This window comes from Salmo salar, chromosome ssa24 (genome assembly GCF_905237065.1).
Source record: "Salmo salar chromosome ssa24, Ssal_v3.1, whole genome shotgun sequence".
Taxonomy (NCBI): domain Eukaryota; kingdom Metazoa; phylum Chordata; class Actinopteri; order Salmoniformes; family Salmonidae; genus Salmo; species Salmo salar.
In genome coordinates, this window is record NC_059465.1 from 20,962,538 (window position 1) to 20,981,269 (window position 18,732).

An 18,732-nucleotide genomic window follows, 5' to 3' on the forward strand; every position below is an offset into this window, starting at 1 on the left:
CTCATTTACAGACAGATTGACAGGTGCAATAGGTGGGATGACAAAACATTGGTAGTTCAATTTAAAACACTGTTGATGAAGTAACAAATCAGGAGAGAGTCACAATAGATCACTTGGCTGTCCCATACCCGTATGTGTTGATTACTGCAGTCGCGGAGCAGAGGGTTGGGCAGGCCGCTACTGTGCTTCCTCCAGCTGTGATACACCTCCAGCACCACTGCAGTCAGCCCCCGAGGCCACTCCACCATGAAATTCTGACCCACCGCTTTCAGATAGCACATCATCAACTCTAATATCCCACCATTGCTCATATTATTGAGCAGGAAGTTGTGGACATCCTCTTGTTCTGAGGATGAAGAAACACAATGTCATGTAAATCCTATAAGATGTTTGACATTAATGCATTTGAGTCATGTAGAGGATTGTATAAGACATGTACCTGATTCCATGTAGTCAATAGAGTCTAAAAGCCTGTCGATGTTGACATAGTCCAGCTGGGAGTCCTCATTAACTTCACACTGAGCTTCCAGGTTACTCAGGCTCTCGTCATCATCCTCAAGGTCAAACTTCTTTAGTCTGAGTGGAACAGGAGAGCCTCATCACCATCCAAAACAATATATTTGCATTGCGTTGTTATTGTTCCCTTGGGGTTCATGACAATACCTGGATGGTAGGTATTTGAAAAGCAGCTCCTGGAAGTCGATCTTCTCCTCCTTCTTGCACTTGGTGTTTCTGACCCGAGCTGAGCGGCGCTTGGCAGTGTCTCCGCTGTCCTCCATTGTGCGTCTCCTCTTAGGGGCCTTCTTCTCCTTCTCCTTCACAGTGAAGGAGGTTTCCATAGCTGTGAAGGCACAAATTGACATTTAAACAATACATTAATTATCAGAGCATACAATAAGCCATTCTGAGACAATTTGTTTTGTTGTCTAAATGCTTGCAAATCAATGGAATTGACATGCTAAATACGATGAAAAGAAACAACTGACCAACAGAGGGGGCTGTAGTTGTAGTGACCTCTACCGTCTGGCTCTGTGTGATCTGAACCAGAGGGCTGGGCTGGGACAGTGCTGATGGCTCAGGGACAGGAAGTGGAGGCAGGGAGGAGCTGGGGCTGCTGCTGGGGATGGTCTGAATGTCACTGACAGGAGGGCAGGGCTCAGGAGGCAAGGCCCGGAGGCAGTTGGGGTCGCGGTACTGGGACAGGTCAATTCTGCGGCCCAGGCTTGGGCGTGGCGGCTCGCAGGTGGTCTGATGTCTGTACATGGCAAGGAGGCTCTCTCCAACATTCTTCCACCTGAGAATCATAACAATGCTAAATGCTTTGTCAATTAAAACAATCCTATCGTTAATCAAAGTGAAAAGCAAGGGAGTAAAACATGTATTTATTTTTTGCAGTTAAGTATTCACAGCAACTGTGTATCTTGTGAAACTACAAGAGGAGAAGGGGCGTCCACCTGTCAAAATATAAGATTAAGTGTGAAGACTCACGAGAAACAGCGGATGGGTTGGATTAGGACCAGGTCTGGTTTGGGTTCCCGGGCAGAGAGAGCCTGCCTGCGCCGTCGCAGATCCATCGCCTCCTCCACAATGGCCTGGGTCTCCTCCTCATCCACCTCCACATAGTGAATGGACATGTCACTGCATATGGAGCATGGGGACAAGATCAAGACCACATGGACTGCTGTATGACAGCACACATTTAGGATAAGTAAACAGGTGGGTAGAAGGGCCGTACCACTTCAGGAACATTTGCATGGAGTCCCTCTTCAGACAAGGCTGTTCTTCAAAGATCTTCTCCTTCAACACCAGCCCTTTGGTGTAACAATGATCCTTTTCCAGGGCTTTGCAGATGAAATACAAACAGCCTGGAAAACAGTATGATAGATAATTATCCCCTTCATCATTTTTGCACACCTGGACCACCCCTAAACATTGTTTTCAAATCAACAGTTCTAAACAGTAAGAAATATGATTAGTCCTTTGCACAGTGACAGAGGACAGACATACAGAAGAATGACTCACAGCTGTAGTCACTGAGTGTGTAGAGAACAGTTATGAGGTTATCCAGACAGGGCCAGTGGTCTGGGTTACATTGCAGACCCTCCTCAAAGGCATGCCGCGCCAAAGGAATGCGCAGCAGTCGCACAGCCACCTGACCAATCTTGTACCACATGTTCACATCTGTGGAATCCAGCATCACAGCCTGCGAGAAAACATATACTGTATCTTCAGGTCACATGGACTTGAACAAATGTATTGTGTACACTAAACAACATTTAGTCTCCCGCTAAGACGTACCTTACCCCTTATTAGTTATATGGTTTACTGATACATAAGTTATGTAACCTCTTTGGATGAGTTTACCTCCAAGTAAAATTCCATGGCTGTCTCCAAATCATCCCGCAGCGCAGCCAAACTAGCCAGGTTTTTGAAGGTAGAGTATTTCAGCATCAGCCCTGGATGCTTAAGACCCACCTTTTGGTCGTCCGAGGGCATTGCCTGTGAGAGGCATGACAACATGTTAAATCATATAAAGGGTTATTGTGCAGGATCATTTCAATAAGACATGCAGTGAAACACATCGAGTCTCTGAAGGGAATGATACCTCTTTGAGCAATGGGGTTTTGAGGAGTTCATGATAAGCCTTGGCAGACTCCTCAAACTTGTCATGCTTTTGAAGATCTAATGCTTTATGATACAAAGCAAATGCCTCTGCTTCCTGTAGAGGAAAAATTGGGAAATAATTCAGAACAAGCAAATATCTACGTTGAAAGCAAAGTTTAACCAAATGTGGTTAGTGTAATGAGGCTCAGCAAAATTACCACACCTGAGCCTCCTTAGTTCGACTCTTTTTAGTTTTCAGAGGGTCTTCAGACTCATCCGCTGCGGCTGAGGCTGCATTTAGTGCTGCAATCCGGATCTGAAGAAAATGAAATATTACATTATTGGCCAAAGACATCAAGGTGCAATACAAATGTGAGAATTGATGGTCCTGTGAAAAACTGAACATGTGGTACTGGTACAGTATATAACTAGTTATTTGACTACCTGTTCAGGAGAATGCATAGGGCAACTACTTCATCGCTACTACTTTGGAAGTTTTGGCTATTTGTATAGGATTGTTAGGATGTAAAATAAAGAAACAAACCATCTTTGAGTCACGCGCCTACAATGGCCATCAATTCCAACTGTGCAGACCTACAGACAAGATTGTAAACACAAACACAAATGATATTGGATAAACATTGCTGCAGGAGATGCAAGTTAGCTAACTGTATGTACTGTAACGTTACTCTTTAGTTGAAATAGTTTTTCAAGACAACTGCAGCAATGTTAAGCAAAAGATCAATGTTGAAAATATAAGTTAATAACATGAAGTGTATAGCTAGCTAGCAAGTGAATGTCAGTGTCAGAAATTATCCGACATCCGATCCTCGTTTGCTAAGTCAAACGACACCGCTGGTCCTGCTCACACTGCCCTACCCTGTGCTTTGACCTCTTTCTCCCCTCTCTCTCCAGATGAAATCTCGCATCTTGTGACGGCCGGCCGCCCAACAACCTGCCCGCTTGACCCTATCCCCTCCTCTCTTCTCCAGACCATTTCCGGAGACCTTCTCCCTTACCTCACCTCGCTCATCAACTCATCCTTGACCGCTGGCTACGTCCCTTCCGTCTTCAAGAGAGCGAGAGTTGCACCCCTTCTGAAAAAACCTACACTCGATCCCTCCGAAGTCAACAACTACAGACCAGTATCCCTTCTTTCTTTTCTCTCCAAAACTCTTGAACGTGCCGTCCTTGGCCAGCTCTCCTGCCATCTCTCTCAGAATGACCTTCTTGATCCAAATCAGTCAGGTTTCAAGACTGGTCATTCAACTGAGACTGCTCTCCTCTGTGTCACGGAGGCTCTCCGCACTGCTAAAGCTAACTCTCTCTCCTCTGCTCTCATCCTCCTAGACCTATCTGCTGCCTTTGATACGGTGAACCATCAGATCCTCCTCTCCACCCTCTCCGAGTTGGGCATCTCCGGCGCGGCCCACGCTTGGATTGCGTCCTACCTGACAGGTCGCTCCTACCAGGTGGCGTGGCGAGAATCTGTCTCCGCACCACGTGTTCTCACCACTGGTGTCCCCCAGGGCTCTGTTCTAGGCCCTCTCTGTCATATCCTCACATGGTCTCTCCTATCATTGCTATGCAGACGACACACAATTAATCTTCTCCTTTCCCCCTTCTGATAACCAGGTGGCGAGTCGCATCTCTGCATGTCTGGCAGACATATCAGTGTGGATGACGGATCACCACCTCAAGCTGAACCTCGGCAAGACGGAGCTGCTCTTCCTCCCGGGGAAGGACTGCCCGTTCCATGATCTCGCCATCACGGTTGACAACTCCAATGTGTCCTCCTCCCAGAGTGCTAAGAACCTTGGCGTGACCCTGGACAACACCCTGTCATTCTCTACTAACATCAAGGCGGTGACCCGATCCTGTAGGTTCATGCTCTACAACATTCGCAGAGTACGACCCTGCCTCACACAGGAAGCGGCGCAGGTCCTAATCCAGGCACTTGTCATCTCCCATCTGGATTACTGCAACTCGCTGTTGGCTGGGCTCCCTGCCTGTCTGGTGTTCAACCTTCCCAAGTTCTCTCACGTCATCCCGCTCCTCCGCTCTCTCCACTGGCTTCCTGTTGAAGCTCGCATCCGCTACAAGACCATGGTGCTTGCCTACGGAGCTGTGAGGGGAACGGCACCTCCATACCTTCAGGCTCTGATCAGGCCCTACACCCAAACAAGGGCACTGCGTTCATCCACCTCTGGCCTGCTCGCCTCCCTACCTCTGAGGAAGCACAGTTCCCGCTCAGCCCAGTCAAAACTGTTCGCTGCTCTGGCACCCCAATGGTGGAACAAGCTCCCTCACGACGCCAGGACAGCGGAGTCAATCACCACCTTCCGGAGACACCTGAAACCCCACCTCTTTAAGGAATACCTAGGATAGGATAAAGTAATCCGTCTACCCCCCCCCCCCCCCCCTAAAAGATTTAGATGCACTATTGTAAAGTGGTTGTTCCACTGGATATCATAAGGTGAATCCACCAATTTGTAAGTCGCTCTGGATAAGAGAGTCTGCTAAATGACTTAAATGTAATGTTATGCTATGTGGCTAGCTATCGATCGTCTAGGGCAAAGATAGGAGAAAAGCTGCAAAACACCGACGATAACCCTATAGCTAGCTAACGTTAGTGATACCCTTGTAAAAAAAGACTTGACATCACAATCTGATAGAAAACTAACCGAGGTGAGGTTGTTGATTTGATGACAAAAATATATAGTTGCTATTCTTATTCCATCCTGACCCGAATCAGTCTCAGTAGCTAGCTAGCGCGGTACAACTAGCTAGCTAGCTAGCTAATTTCGGTGTGCATCACTTGCACCTTTTTGTTACTAGCCACTTACCAATCCTTCCCAATCTCATCATTCCCTGCATTGACCAGACTTGTTCGGTAGTTTGACAATCGAACATATATTTGGAGTCTGCATCAATATGATACAATATTATAAAGCCAGCTAGCTGTGAGGGTCTTCAAAACTTTGACACTCCTTTGTTGTTGTAAATGCACCAGAGAGCTCGTTCACTCTGCATGGGGGAATGATCCGGTGACTAGTAAAATCGTGGGTTATTGGACAGCCTAATACAGGGCGGGTTCGAAGCGCCAATCATAAGATCTGATATTCAGTTGATTGTCCGCAATTGGTGCACGGCTCTGTTTACGTCATTTCATTTAGGGCTTTTATTCAGACCCCCGGCAACCCTTCTTTTAAGTATTCTCGATAGACTTTATGTCTATAATTGAATCTCTGAAATGACTAAATAATAAGAAAAGCTGTCTACACTCCAATATTATAATATTATAAATGATTTTCTAAATAAGTGTCATCGTCACTTTGCGTATGCTTTTATGTTCTTCTCAATTATTAAACTCCATAATGCCTGTCTGTTATATTTGATAACAAAAATAATAATAAAAAATACGATGCCTTGCAAAACCAGTTTACCCAAATATAATCTATTATATTGACAGCATAGTCGACCGACCGCTCTAACAATGCAAATAACAAAAATGGAAACCAGGCGGGAGGAGGCGAGTTCATGATGGGACCGTTCTAGCCAATGAGAGGGCAGATTCGCGTGTGAACAAAGTTGCCGGAATGCCACGTGCGTCCACTTATATCAGTGCATTCATAACAACTCGAACATTACGAAACTTCTATTCGATCAAATAAGCCTGGTAACAAATTTGCAATTACATTTTTTGTTGCCCAAAATCGACACTTTCATTGACAACTTCGTGGACCTATTTTCGTGGAAAGATTTGGGGCGGAGTAAACCCTCTCGCTTCGCCTCTTCTCGTTTACCCAATGGCAAAGATACATAGGAGTCACGTTAGGTTGGGGCAATGGGTATCTTTGTCCATGGTTTACCCATAATATTTGTCTCAAACCAGAGTAGTAAAGCATCTTTGGTGGGGTGTGGTGGTCTCTGTCACCAAGGCAAACTGATTTATGTAGCAGTAACCTGTTTTGGGACTATAGGGCTGGGACTACAAGGATGCTTGAAATGATGAATTACAGTAGTGATTTGTATTAGCTGTAAAAACCCTGAATCTCCATCATCAATGCTTGATTACCCGTGAACCTGGTGTGAGAAATGGCATGGTATATCTACAGCATAATCTGAGTACATGTTTTTAGACAATTTAGACATTTTTACAAAAATATCATTCACAACACTTAATTTTCTTGATAAGGCTTCCCCTTAGTGGAACTTTAAATATACATCAGTTAGATCTGTGAGCGCTTGTATGGTATATCTGGTGCCTAATCAGAATTTTCACAAAAATATCATTACATTCACAACTTTAAATTGTCTTCATAAAGCTTTCTCAAGACATGAACTTTAAATAGACATGAGTTAGAAGTTTGAGAGCTGGTATGGCATATTTAGAGTCTGAGTAGCTAGATAGAGGGAAACATCTTTAGATGATTCATCTTTTTTCCCAAAATATAATTACATTCACAATTTTAAATTGTCTTCAAAATGCTTCCTGAAGCTGTGACCATTGTGTATATATTGTTTTGGAGTCTGTGCGAGGTTGCATATCTAGACAAGAGCCTTGTCTGAATAGCCAGTTACAGGAAAAATTTTGTCGAAAATTCATGGGATAGCCCAAATGGGTTTCAAACCCAGAAACCTGCAACTGTCAGTCCAGTAGTACTGTCACCATAAAGCCTGAACTAAGGGCTACATAAAAATGGCAAAGGTTTTTAATACTGATGCAAATGTGCAGCAAAAGCTAAACTGATACAAAAATTAGGTTCAAAATGAGTCACTCTGCAGTGATCTGGACTCACACAGTTGTAGGGTAGTGGCAAAATGGTGCAGTGCTGTGTCATTGTTGGCAAAAGTCTTGCTCCCTCAATTGCCAGCGCTGTAGTTTAAAGCCTCTGCAGTCACCTGATGCACTGCTGAGATTTTGTTTGTTTTTAGGGGCTAATGGTAATATTTGCTATTCATCGTGTTTCAGAGAGATAGATATGCTTCACAGCTAAATGTATATTTTGTTTTCTCAGACTGTCCTCATTGCCCTCTGTCTCTCTCCACTGCTTATCCCCGCCCCTTATCACTGCTTATCCCCGCCCCTTACATCTCTCTCATTCCCTTCCTTAACAGCTCAGACTTGGCTGGCTGACGCTGTCATTGATCCCTGCTGTCAGTGCTCTAAAAAAAGGTTTGCGTCACAGTCATTACCAGCTCTATAAAAGATACAGTGATGCAGATTCCACTGTGTCGACCCAGCAACCCCATTACGGTTAGAGCTGCCTGTTTCGCAAGTCATGAGTTCCATTGCTTACGACCCTTACTTTCCCTCCTCTTCCCACAAGAGGAGGGTGATGCTGCGCAGTGGAGGGTATGGAGACAGTTCAGGAGGGATGGCATCCAGGTCGGTGTATTCCAGCCACTCTGCCCCCCTCTCATACCATGGGTCATCCCGGCTGCATTACCCAACATACAGCCGTAGCTCCTCCATGCTGCTGTCTACCCCCAGATCTGCTGCCACTGCTGAACTCAACATCAGCCAGGCGGTGCAGGTGAGCACTGAGTTCAAGGCCGTGCGGACGCAGGAGAAAGCCCAGCTGCAGGAGCTGAATGACCGCTTTGCCAGTTTCATTGAGCGCGTCCACGAGCTGGAGCAGCAGAACCAGGTGCTAGATGCTGAACTGCTGATCCTCAGGCAGAGGCATGTGGAGCCCTCCCACCTCAGGTCCCTGTATGAGCACGAGATCCGCCAGCTCCGTGCTGCTGTGGAGGAGGCCCGCGATGAGAAACAGGCTGCTCAGAACCACAGGGACCAGATGGAGGAGGTGCTGCAGAGTCTGCAGGGACGTTATGAAGAGGAGGTAGTGAGCAGGGAAGAGGTGGAGGGGCAACTGATGGATGCCAGGAAAGGGGCGGATGAGGCTGCTTTGGGCCGTGTTGAGCTGGAGAAGAGGACGGAGACGCTGCTGGATGAGTTGGCCTTCCTGAAACGTCTCCATGAAGGGGAGATAGCTGAGCTCCAGGCCCAGGTGCAGTACAATGCCCAGGTGTCCGTGGAGATGGAAGTAGCCAAGCCAGACCTGTCTTCAGCCCTCCGAGACATCCGCGTCCAGTATGAGAAACTGGCACATCGCAACCTCCAGTCAGCCGAGGAATGGTTCCGCAGCAAGGTGAGTGTGATGACAGAAGGCACCGCCCGCAACACAGACAACATTCGCAATGCCAAAGAAGATGCCGGGGAGTACCGCCGCCTGATCCAAACACGGAACCAGGAGATTGAAGCCTGCCGTGATAGGAACCAGTCCCTGGAGAATCAGTTACAGGAGGTAGAGGAGGAACAGAGTGCTGAGATCGCAGCCCTACAGGTCAGTGCCAGAGCAGCATGAATGAAAAACATATGATTTCTCATAAAAAAATGGCACGTGTCTGAATATCTGCATTAGACCCTGCTGAGCTTAATCCTTCAGACAAATGTACACAATATTCTACACAAATGCGGTGTAATGCATCCGTTAAGTCAACAAGGTAAGTTTTGGACTGTAGATTACATGTACAAATAATTTGATAATGATGTGTATTGAAAAATTGTCTACACTAGAAAATAGTGCCCAGTTTGTATAGTATTGTGTTAGAGTGCCTCCTTATTACTTAAAATGTTTTTATTTCATAGTTATTCCACAATAAACACTTTATTAATCATGTTACACCATTAACAGAATAAAGCATCTCTCCAAAACAGGAATCAATTGGCCAGCTGGAGGACGAGTTGAGGACAACCAAGAATGAAATGGCTCGGTACCTGAAGGATTATCAAGACCTCTTGAACGTTAAGATGGCTCTGGACATCGAGATCGCAGCTTACAGGTCTGTGGCTTATAAAATTAGATCAGCATGTTTTGTGCCGTCTCTCGTTATCTACATGTTATCTACATATCTACTCTTTGTATCTATTCTCTTTCCAGGAAGCTGCTTGAAGGGGAGGAGAATCGCTTCAGTGCAGTAGGACCAGGGGCAATGTCCAGTGTCTATTCCCAAAGCCTGTGTGTTGCCCCATCCCGCAACCGCCCCATGTTTTCCATGCAGTCCAGCCTGAGCTCTGGTGCCCCCTACCTACGCATGTATAGCTCATCATTCTCCTCTGCAGATGAGATTATAGCTGCTAGTCAAGCACAGCCTGCCGAGTCAAGTCCTCAGGAAGAAGAGGAGGAGGAAGGAGAGGAGAAGGGAGACGAGGAAGCAAAGGAAGAGGATGTTGAAGAAGAGCAAAAAGAAGAAGGTCAGTATTGTCCAGAGTTTGAATTAATGTGCTTTCAAAAAAAATCGTCAAGGTTTTGAGTTGTCAGGTTCCATATCTGCAGCGGATAGCAACTAATCACATTATCTCTACCTACAGGTGAGAATGGAGATATGAAGGAAGAGGCAGAAGAGGAGGCTAAAGAAAATGGAGACGATGGAGGAGAGGAAAACCAAGAAGGTAGAGATGGAGAGGAGGATGGAGCCAATGAAACAGAAGAAGGGCATGATAAGGGAGAAGAGGATGAAAGCAAAAATGAAGTAGAAGTGGCAGAGGAAAAAGAGAAGCCAAAGGACAAAAATATTTAAATCAAGATTCTGATGAATGACACATTGATTGTCCCATTTCGAGGTGCTCTACAAATAGATCCATCAGTTCAGTACAATCAATCAGGAAACCATTGTATACAGCAGAGGCCTTTATGTTTGTGTGCAAAGAGGTAGTATGGCTGTACACTGAGTGAAGCAAAACATGACAGTGTATGCATGTGTGTGCCAGCAAGGCGATAAATAATAAAAAGCAATTACCTGTATATGAAATACATTAAAATAAATGCAATATGAGTGCTCTATGGGTGAGAGAAATGAGATAGAGAACGTGTGGAGTTTTGTGAGCAAATACTGTATTGTATTAGCCTGTGAAATATTTGTTTGAAAAACCTATGTGCATTTCTGTCACCACAATATGCATATAAGAACACCACTGTGTTCAATATACTTGATTTTCAATGCCTTAGACATATTCTGAGTGGGATCAATGATGTACAGTACTGAACACAAATAAAGACTTGAAACATGTCCATCTGAATACATACTTTTCTGGTATTATTGCGCTATTGAATTCAGTCATGAAGTTGCTACTCATTTTCCTGACTATCCGGATGAGTCAGCAATAAGAGTTTGGAAATGGATATACCTAGACAGTTGTACAACTGAATGCCTTCAACTGAAATGTGTATTCTGCATTTAACCCAACCCCTCTGGATCAGAGAGTTGCAATTATCGTCTATGCCTTTGGCACCTAGGGAACAGTGGCTTAACTGCCTTCCTCAGGGGCAGAACAACAGATTTTTACCTTGTCAGCTCGGGGATTTACGATCGAGCAACCTTTCAGTTAGTGGCCCAACACGCTAACCACTAGGCTACCTGCCGGAGTGTATAGATAATAGCATTGGTGATTCAGGGTGTTGTGTGTGTGTGTGTGTGTGTGTGTGTGTGTCTCATAAGTCAGAGGGTCCTTTCTGTCCCATTATCCTCTTTCTGTGATCAGTGAGCTGACAATAGTGTTTTTCGTGCTGGCTCACTCTCCTTCACATCACTGGCCATAAATTAGAACCTCTACGATTCAGTTAGCTTGCTGCTGCACCAAAGGATCTGGCCAAATGTCTACCGATGGAGGATGCCAGCAAAAAAGCAATTCCATTAGAGAAACACAAGAGGGAAGTTTCACATTAAACCTGGACAGGGGATGGTCTGTTTTATGCAATACCCTCTTTTTGCACCACCTGTGTGGTGGCGGAAATGCACAGCCGTTCATACACATGCAGGAACATTGCATACATACTGTGGGCTATGTGTGACTTGTTGCTATTCATATCAAGTTGAATTTTGTGGATGTATATCCCCAACAAGGAGAACACTTGTTCTTCCAAAGATATAAGTTTTACTTGACAGGGATGCAGAGAGAATGGCTTAATTACTGCTGTGGCTATAAATCTTCTGAGTGTTTGGCTGAAGTTTCCCGTACATGGCATAACTCACACTATATACAGTACACTAATGTAGGGTAACAATTGGACTACAGATGCAGCAGGGCTCTGAAAATGTAACTTCGCAGTAGAATTGAGGAAAAACACCTTCAACAAACACTATATTATAGTCATATATATTATTAGAAAGCCAACGCCCCAAACTCTGCAGCTGCCACCTCCCTCTTTTCCCCTCTCTATTTTCCCTGTCCTCAGCTCACCCCATCCTCTGCAGCTACTCCCTCCATCCCTCCCTTTTTTCCTCCAACAAAAGAGAGGGCGTTGCAATGAGAGAATTAAGAGACTGCATGTGTATCAAACTGATACCAGCACAGATTCTCTATATAAAAAAGACAACAAAAAGGGAAGTTAAGAAGTTGGGCTCAACTTGTTGTTTTTGAAACTCTGCCTTCTGAAGGATGAATAGTCATTTTAAAGCAACCAGGGTAGCCATGAGGGAAATGTACCTCAGCAAACATAACAAGTCAAAACACCACCTGATTCGCTGTTGGGAAAACAATGTTAATGTCACGTGTTGTATTGTGTCTATACAGTAAAACATTTTTTTTTTAAGGAAACCAAAGCCCATTCTACTGTATGTCATACAAAAGGTCTGTAGGTGATATTGTACAATAAACACAAGTGAAATGTATGTTGCTGGGATCTTATGGACATTCATTGTCATTCACAAAATGGGCTTGAGAGGACTGTGCATAAGTCTCGCAACTGATCTGCTACCCTCTTGCGGAGAAACAAAGTATTAGGAGGGGGTTGTCCACCCTTGCCCCCCCTTGAGGCCTTCCAATAATGAAAAACATGGCATTTTGGGTATATGAGAAATAGACAGCATTCAAGTTACCTATAAGAAAAACATTTTTTTTTTGTACATATCATTTCATATCAAATATATTTTGTTGGATTTTGAAGTTTAAGTAAGTAGCACCAACCTTGTGGATGATCATTTCGGTCAAAAGCATGGAAAATGTCCTCTAAACATTTGGGGAACCTCTCCAGTACTTGATGATTGGACACATTGAAACCCCACACCTAGAAAACGTAAATACTACAACTTAAAGAATATTCCCCGAAAATACCTCATTCACCTTAGTTGACAAAGCCATTTGCTAACATTAATGTATTTCAATACATGTTGACAAAATTACCAACCTGACGACCTTTAAGAAATAGATCAGTCGATAGTGCTGGTGAAATGTTGCTGTGTCCAGGGTTCCTGTGATGCCAGGGAAACCCTGAGTGATCAGCTGCCCATCAGAGTCCTGCAAATCACTGGAGCAACAGAACAAAATGCCCTTGAGAAACAAACAGCAGCAGGTTATAATGTTCTTCAATCTTGCATGCTACAGTTCAATTTGACAGAAACCACACAGAAATGTCTACATGGCAAGCAATCCGTGTTTAATTATGTAAATTGGAATGAAGCTTAATGTTTCTTGGTCAGGTGATATTATATGAGGGTTCACCTTCAAAGGGGCAATCTGCAGTTGCTTCATACATTTTTGGACTTCTGAATTAATGACATGTACCCATTGATTCTTGAAGAATATAACTTAGAAATGCCTCATGATAAAATATACGCTTGTTTCAATCCAATGTTTGCAAACAAAGTCAATGTAAGCAAACACTACATAGCCTCAAAATATGGTTAGAACTATAACTTGACATCATGGATGGTCAGTCCTTGAATCCATAGATAGCTCTGTCTATGAATTTGACAGTGGTTACATTTCTCCAGCCCTATCCCTCAGCTTTTTACTAAAACGGGTAGGGAGGGCGCTTTGTTATTGTTTCAATTGCTGATTGCCACTTTAAAGAAGTAGACCCTGTCATGGTCATGAGGTGGGCATCTACTCCATCCTGAGGAAGCCCCTTCCAACCCTGCTGCACTACTCCTGGGGTCGCCTCAGCGAGGTCTGCCTCTGCGGTTGTCACTGGGCACCCTCCTCACCCAATCAAAGACAGTGTCAAAGGAACCCTCACACTGGCCCGAAAGAAGAGAAAAATGGGTGTTATATAGTGTGTTTGGTATTCTCCCAGTATACTCCCAGTACACATTACCTATGGCCTTGTATGGCCTTTCGGTCCTCCCAACCCATCTCCATAGGGCTGTCATTGGGGTACAGAGAGTGCATCACAGAGTCAGGGGAAGAGAGGTGGGACAGTCCCAGTACATGTCCTGTCTCATGCAGCAAAACCTGCATTTAAAACACAAAGCTAAACATTCTGAATTTCACATCACACTGAGAAACAAATGTGTGCCACGTTGAGTGTGTAGAGCCTACTGTACCAACAGCAGATTGACCCCATGGTTGGATAGAAAAACACTGTAGACTTCATCATCATCCAGGTGGATCTGTCCTGGCTGGGCTGTATGTGCAACCTCTCCTCCTGTTCTATCGAACAACAAAGGACAGCCCAGGTGACGTCCTGAAGACGGAGGGTCAGAAACACAAAAACACACAGATCAAAGGGAGGCTGGTCTGAGCCATAGAGATAGATAGAGGACTCATGGATATAACGTTTTAACATGGACATTGCCATTGAGTGCTTCCACCATTTTGAAGTAGTCAACTGGGTGGGGATTCCTATGAGTTGAGAGCAATCAGCCAATGAAGAAGAAAAATGTACTACTTTAAAATGGAGATAGACGCAATGGCGCTGCCCATGGGTCACAGACGCTATAATGGCACAGATACAAAGATGAGTAATCTATCTATTGCTATGTTCTGAGCACATCTCTCACAGGAATGAAGAAAATATAAAAAAGTAGATTCAATATGTAAGCACTATGGAATACAATAAACTTGGGGAATACCAACGGCTATGCATCATACAGTAAAATTCAGAGCGTGTCTGTAAAACCTGTGCCAAAGCCCAGGAGGAAATCAATCTCTGCCCCAGGAGAAGTAGGATCCTCCTGAAAAGAGGCTCCCGAGTGGCACTGCGCTCTAAGACACTGCATCTCAGTGCAAGAGGCGTCACTACAGCCTGGTTTGAATCCAGGCTGTATCACATCTGGCAGTGATTGGGAGTCCCATAGGGTGGCGCACAATTGGCCCAGCGTTGTCTGGTTTTACCTGTGGTAGGCCGTCATTGTAAATAAGAATTTGTTCTTCACTGACTTTCCTAGTTAAATAAAGGTTAAATAAAAAGGAGAGGGGAGCTACCTCAGCCCATCGCTGGAGGGCCAAAGCAATCACTTTCCGCTGCTGGACAGGCAGGTGGCTGCTGAGGCCCTCTGATAGCAGGTGATACCTGAGCCTGCGTTTGGCATAGCCCAGCCTGGGCATGGGGCCCAGGGATCCACCTGAACCCTGAGTGCACTTCTGTCACTGGGACCTGAAAACATGATATGGGCTTGAACCCACAGCTGGATCCTCACTACTCATATGTATTTTAGCCTCCTTGGTCCACTGGAGAGGTGCTGAAACATCCTTGGGAGAAGGGATCATATAAGGGATCACTGGTGAACTCCTGGTCTTATCTTGGAACAGATGGTTGGAGGACAAGAGTTGTTTTCTGATGCAGATGCTGTAGTCCGCTACCTTGTTGACGAGTAAGGAACAGACCAAACAGTGTTTATAGCTCAAGCAGACTTTACATCCCAGCAGCAATATCTTGCGATTAGGCCTGTGACATGAAAATAGAAGGGAAAATAGACTTAATATACAATGAGTGTACAAAACATTAAGAGCACCTGCTCTTTCCATGACATAGACTGACCAGCTGAATCCAGGTGAAAGCTATGATCCATTATTGATGTTACTTGTTAAATCCACTTCAATTAGTGTAGATGAAAGGGATGAGACAAATTAAAGGATGATTTTTAAGCCTTGCGATAATTGAGACATGGATTCTGTATGTGTGCCATTCAGATGGTAATTGGGCAAGAGAAAAGATTTAAGAGCCTTTGAACAGGGTATGGTGGTAGGTCCCAAGCATACCGATTTGTGTCAAGAACTGCAATGTTGGTGGGTTTTTCACACACAACAGTTTCCTGTGTTCCTTATGTTTGGTATGCTCAGTATATACTGTAGTTACACATCACCAAAATCCACATGAATCCATTTGGTAGACTAAATATGAAAACACCAATAGTTAAGTACTATTTATCTCTATTTGACCCACATGTCAAAATAAACATGTAAAATTCAATAAGTAAAATATGAATGTCAAGTAAGTGTTGGTTTACCACATGTAAGTCAGTCTGAGGCAGAGCAGCGAAGACCCCACCAGAAGGAAATGAAGAGACCCATCTCTCTGGGCTCCTATAAGGCTGTTTACTCTCTTCCAGCTCTGTCTTTCACTTGAGACCACAAGACAATGAGAGTGATTGTTCTTTAAGCCCTACAATCCTGGCAGTAACTCTACTTGTACACCTGTTTCTGTTAACATTGTACACCAAAGCACCATAGATAGGGTACAGTACTCACCTTTCAATCTGTTTACCCCTGTCTCTGATAACCATAAAGGGTGTCTTGTTGTTCGGGATGACAGAAAAAGAGTCTGTTCACAGTCATGCTTTCTCTCAAGGAGTTTTTAATAAAAGCAGGCCTGGCGTGTGATGCAATCCGATCTAAACTAGAGCACTGGGTGAGAAGTGGAGGGTACAGGCAGTTTTTCTAATCAGAGCCTGACTTAAGTGAGGAATGGACACACAACCCTGTCTGCTTGACTGATTCATCGACCTACACCTTTTCAACATCAACCTGAGATGCCAATACATGTCATGCTTACATATTGCTTACAATAAGCTTGCCCCTGAGTTGGTAGAATGTTGAGAAAACAATTATACACAATGCCCTATTGAGCCTGAATCTGCATCTCATAAGCTTTGAGATTATGAATATGACCTCATAAATACCATGACTCAAGCACAATCATAAAGTCTGAATAAGAGGTATCTGTTTCATAATAGTTGTAAATCCACTTGCTGTCACATGATGGCAATATTGTCTTCCTTATTCACAGCTTGTGGAATTCCTTTTCATTTGAGTGGTCTCTGGTGTGTCAAAGGATCTTTTTTATATAAATAAAATAAAGGATTCCATTTCTGTTTGTGATTATATTTGTAGAAGTTTTTTACATGGCAAAAGTGTACACCTGAATGTTACTAAAGATCTGCACACCTAGCCTTGTCACGGCATTCGTCGGAAGGAGTGGACCAAAGCGCAGCGTGTGTATCGTCCCACATATTCTTTATTTAATTGTGAAACTATGCAAGACATATAAATAGCCTAAACAACAAAACGAAGCAGTGCAACATACACTAACTCAAAATACAATCTCCCACACACCCAGGTGGGAAAAACAACTACTTAAGTATGATCTCCAATTAGAGACAACGATGACCAGCTGCCTGTAATTGGAGATCTTCCCCCAAAAAACAACATCGAAATACAAACAAGAACATGACAACATAGAAAATCTAAACTAGACACAACCTCGTCACGCCCTGACCTACTCTACCATAGAAATTAAAAGCTTCTATGGTCAGGATGTGACAAGCCTAGTTGTTTACGCTATGCAAAGTAAGGCCTACTCTGAATTTAGAAGTGAGCTTTGATTCATTGCTAGTCCAATACATCTGCCTGAATCCAACATGACCTTCTGCTGGCTCACTGTATTTGTGATGCACATTCGGATGTTCCCTTGCATTTTTAAGAATACACAAATCACTCTACCAAAAATGCTCAGATCCAACAAAACTGTGTCAAATTATTCAAAAGATCTTAAGTACATAAACCGTCAGTGGTCCAGTCTTTTAATAGCTTAGATGAGGCAGCTTAGTAAAGCAAAACAGACAATGAACAAGTCAAACAAAGAGAACTATTGGTCGCACTTTACAATAAGGGAAGGTGTACAGTGTAATTACAATGTAGCTATGTTATCTGATTTGTGTAACTGCATGTTGACATTTTTATATGCAATAGATTTGTAACAACAAACTTCACTTCCCCTCCCTTAGTCCAGTCACTCTGTCCCCAGTGGAGTTGTCTGGCATTGACAGGGATACAGCACCATGGCTCCCTTACCTCTCTCATCTAGAACCTCTTACATGGGGCTTGTGAGAGAGCTGAACATTTCTGTAGATTTAGATGTATTATTTTAATACATGCAAGTCTAAAGCACTCTCTCTCTTTTAATTGTATTCAGCCACAGAAATCATCCAGCACAACACTGTATTCTACAAAAAATGTCCATACTCATTTCCCCAGCAAAAAAAATTACATTAATTGTAGCTAAACCTTCTCTTGACACCGAATACTTGTTTAAGATTAGTTCTACTCAGTTTTTCTCTATTGTGACTTTAATTGCAAATCCTTTGTATTGTGCATGCCACAAACATGCATAGCAGTTGTAAGTGCTATGTAAATATGTACCAGAAACTGTAGCAATAATTCCAAGGGCTGACTACTCATGCCATCTGCAGTTACCCTGCTGTTTCCATGGGAATATGACATTTTGCAGAATCAAATCAAGATATATTCTGTGATGGTTGGCAAAACCCCAATAATCTTTCATGCTTAAAACCTAATAGCAATTGCACAGAATACACAGAGAAATCACAATCCAAATAGTGAGAGCTAAATCAAGCTGTCAAGGGGAACAGCAAAGTAAATGGATGGCTAATGGTTATTGACAGCAACATTTGGTTGTTCTGTGAAGTGCTATCAGCAACACATGATGTGAAGACAAATGGCTAAATAGAATAACAGGCCTGATCCACTAAACAGCTGCAGATTGCTTCATTGGGTGGAGAGGGGGAGGGCGTGGCATCTCTGCCCATTGTCATAAATAAAATATCATAATCAATGCATGCATTGATGCAAACATACATAATGCATGAATGGTAACCTCACACAGACTCATCCTCTAAAATATAAACAGTGTGAACCTGATGATGATAGAGCAGGCTACTGTTACAAACACACACACCCTCTGTCAGTGTCCACTAAAGAGTGTGCAGTATGACAATGAGTGGATTCCTCACATTCCCGACCCTGAGGAACATAACACAGTCAATGGTTGAATCACTTCAAATCAAAACGTTTTTATACTTCTAGTTCGCGCAATTACA

The 18,732-nt window shown here is 43.7% G+C and overlaps 2 protein-coding genes and 1 non-coding gene across 4 annotated transcripts in view; 2 read left to right on the top strand and 1 right to left on the bottom strand.

Annotated features, from left to right (window-relative positions):
- Nucleotides 1-5,650, bottom strand: part of LOC106585560 (calcineurin-binding protein cabin-1) — a 75,232-nt gene extending 69,582 nt beyond the window's left edge. Inside the window, 12 exon segments of the mRNA XM_014171910.2 lie at nucleotides 129-346; nucleotides 440-576; nucleotides 664-841; nucleotides 987-1,294; nucleotides 1,489-1,638; nucleotides 1,736-1,865; nucleotides 2,023-2,203; nucleotides 2,365-2,499; nucleotides 2,606-2,719; nucleotides 2,828-2,920; nucleotides 3,149-3,198; nucleotides 5,451-5,650. Of these exon segments, the coding sequence (XP_014027385.2) occupies nucleotides 129-346; nucleotides 440-576; nucleotides 664-841; nucleotides 987-1,294; nucleotides 1,489-1,638; nucleotides 1,736-1,865; nucleotides 2,023-2,203; nucleotides 2,365-2,499; nucleotides 2,606-2,719; nucleotides 2,828-2,920; nucleotides 3,149-3,151 (1,647 nt within the window). The 5' untranslated portion in view covers nucleotides 3,152-3,198; nucleotides 5,451-5,650.
- A 524-nt stretch (nucleotides 5,651-6,174) lies between these two features.
- On the top strand, nucleotides 6,175-10,693 carry LOC106585566 (neurofilament light polypeptide). Of its 2 annotated transcripts, XM_014171935.2 has the most exons (5): nucleotides 6,175-6,283; nucleotides 7,726-8,957; nucleotides 9,332-9,456; nucleotides 9,555-9,868; nucleotides 9,986-10,693. In XM_014171935.2, the coding sequence occupies exons 2-5, from the start codon at nucleotides 7,890-7,892 to the stop codon at nucleotides 10,192-10,194; spliced, it is 1,716 nt and encodes a 571-aa protein (XP_014027410.1). In that variant the 5' UTR covers nucleotides 6,175-6,283; nucleotides 7,726-7,889; the 3' UTR covers nucleotides 10,195-10,693. The 2 variants fall into 2 exon arrangements, with proteins under 2 accessions (XP_014027410.1, XP_045562959.1); XM_045707003.1 differs by lacking the exon at nucleotides 6,175-6,283 and having other exon boundaries at nucleotides 7,713-8,957.
- Nucleotides 10,694-17,604: 6,911 nt separating this feature from the next.
- Nucleotides 17,605-17,735, top strand: LOC123730462 (small nucleolar RNA SNORA49). The gene has a single exon (XR_006761906.1). It is a non-coding gene; the product is annotated as a small nucleolar RNA SNORA49 (small nucleolar RNA).
- Nucleotides 17,736-18,732: the final 997 nt, after the last annotated feature.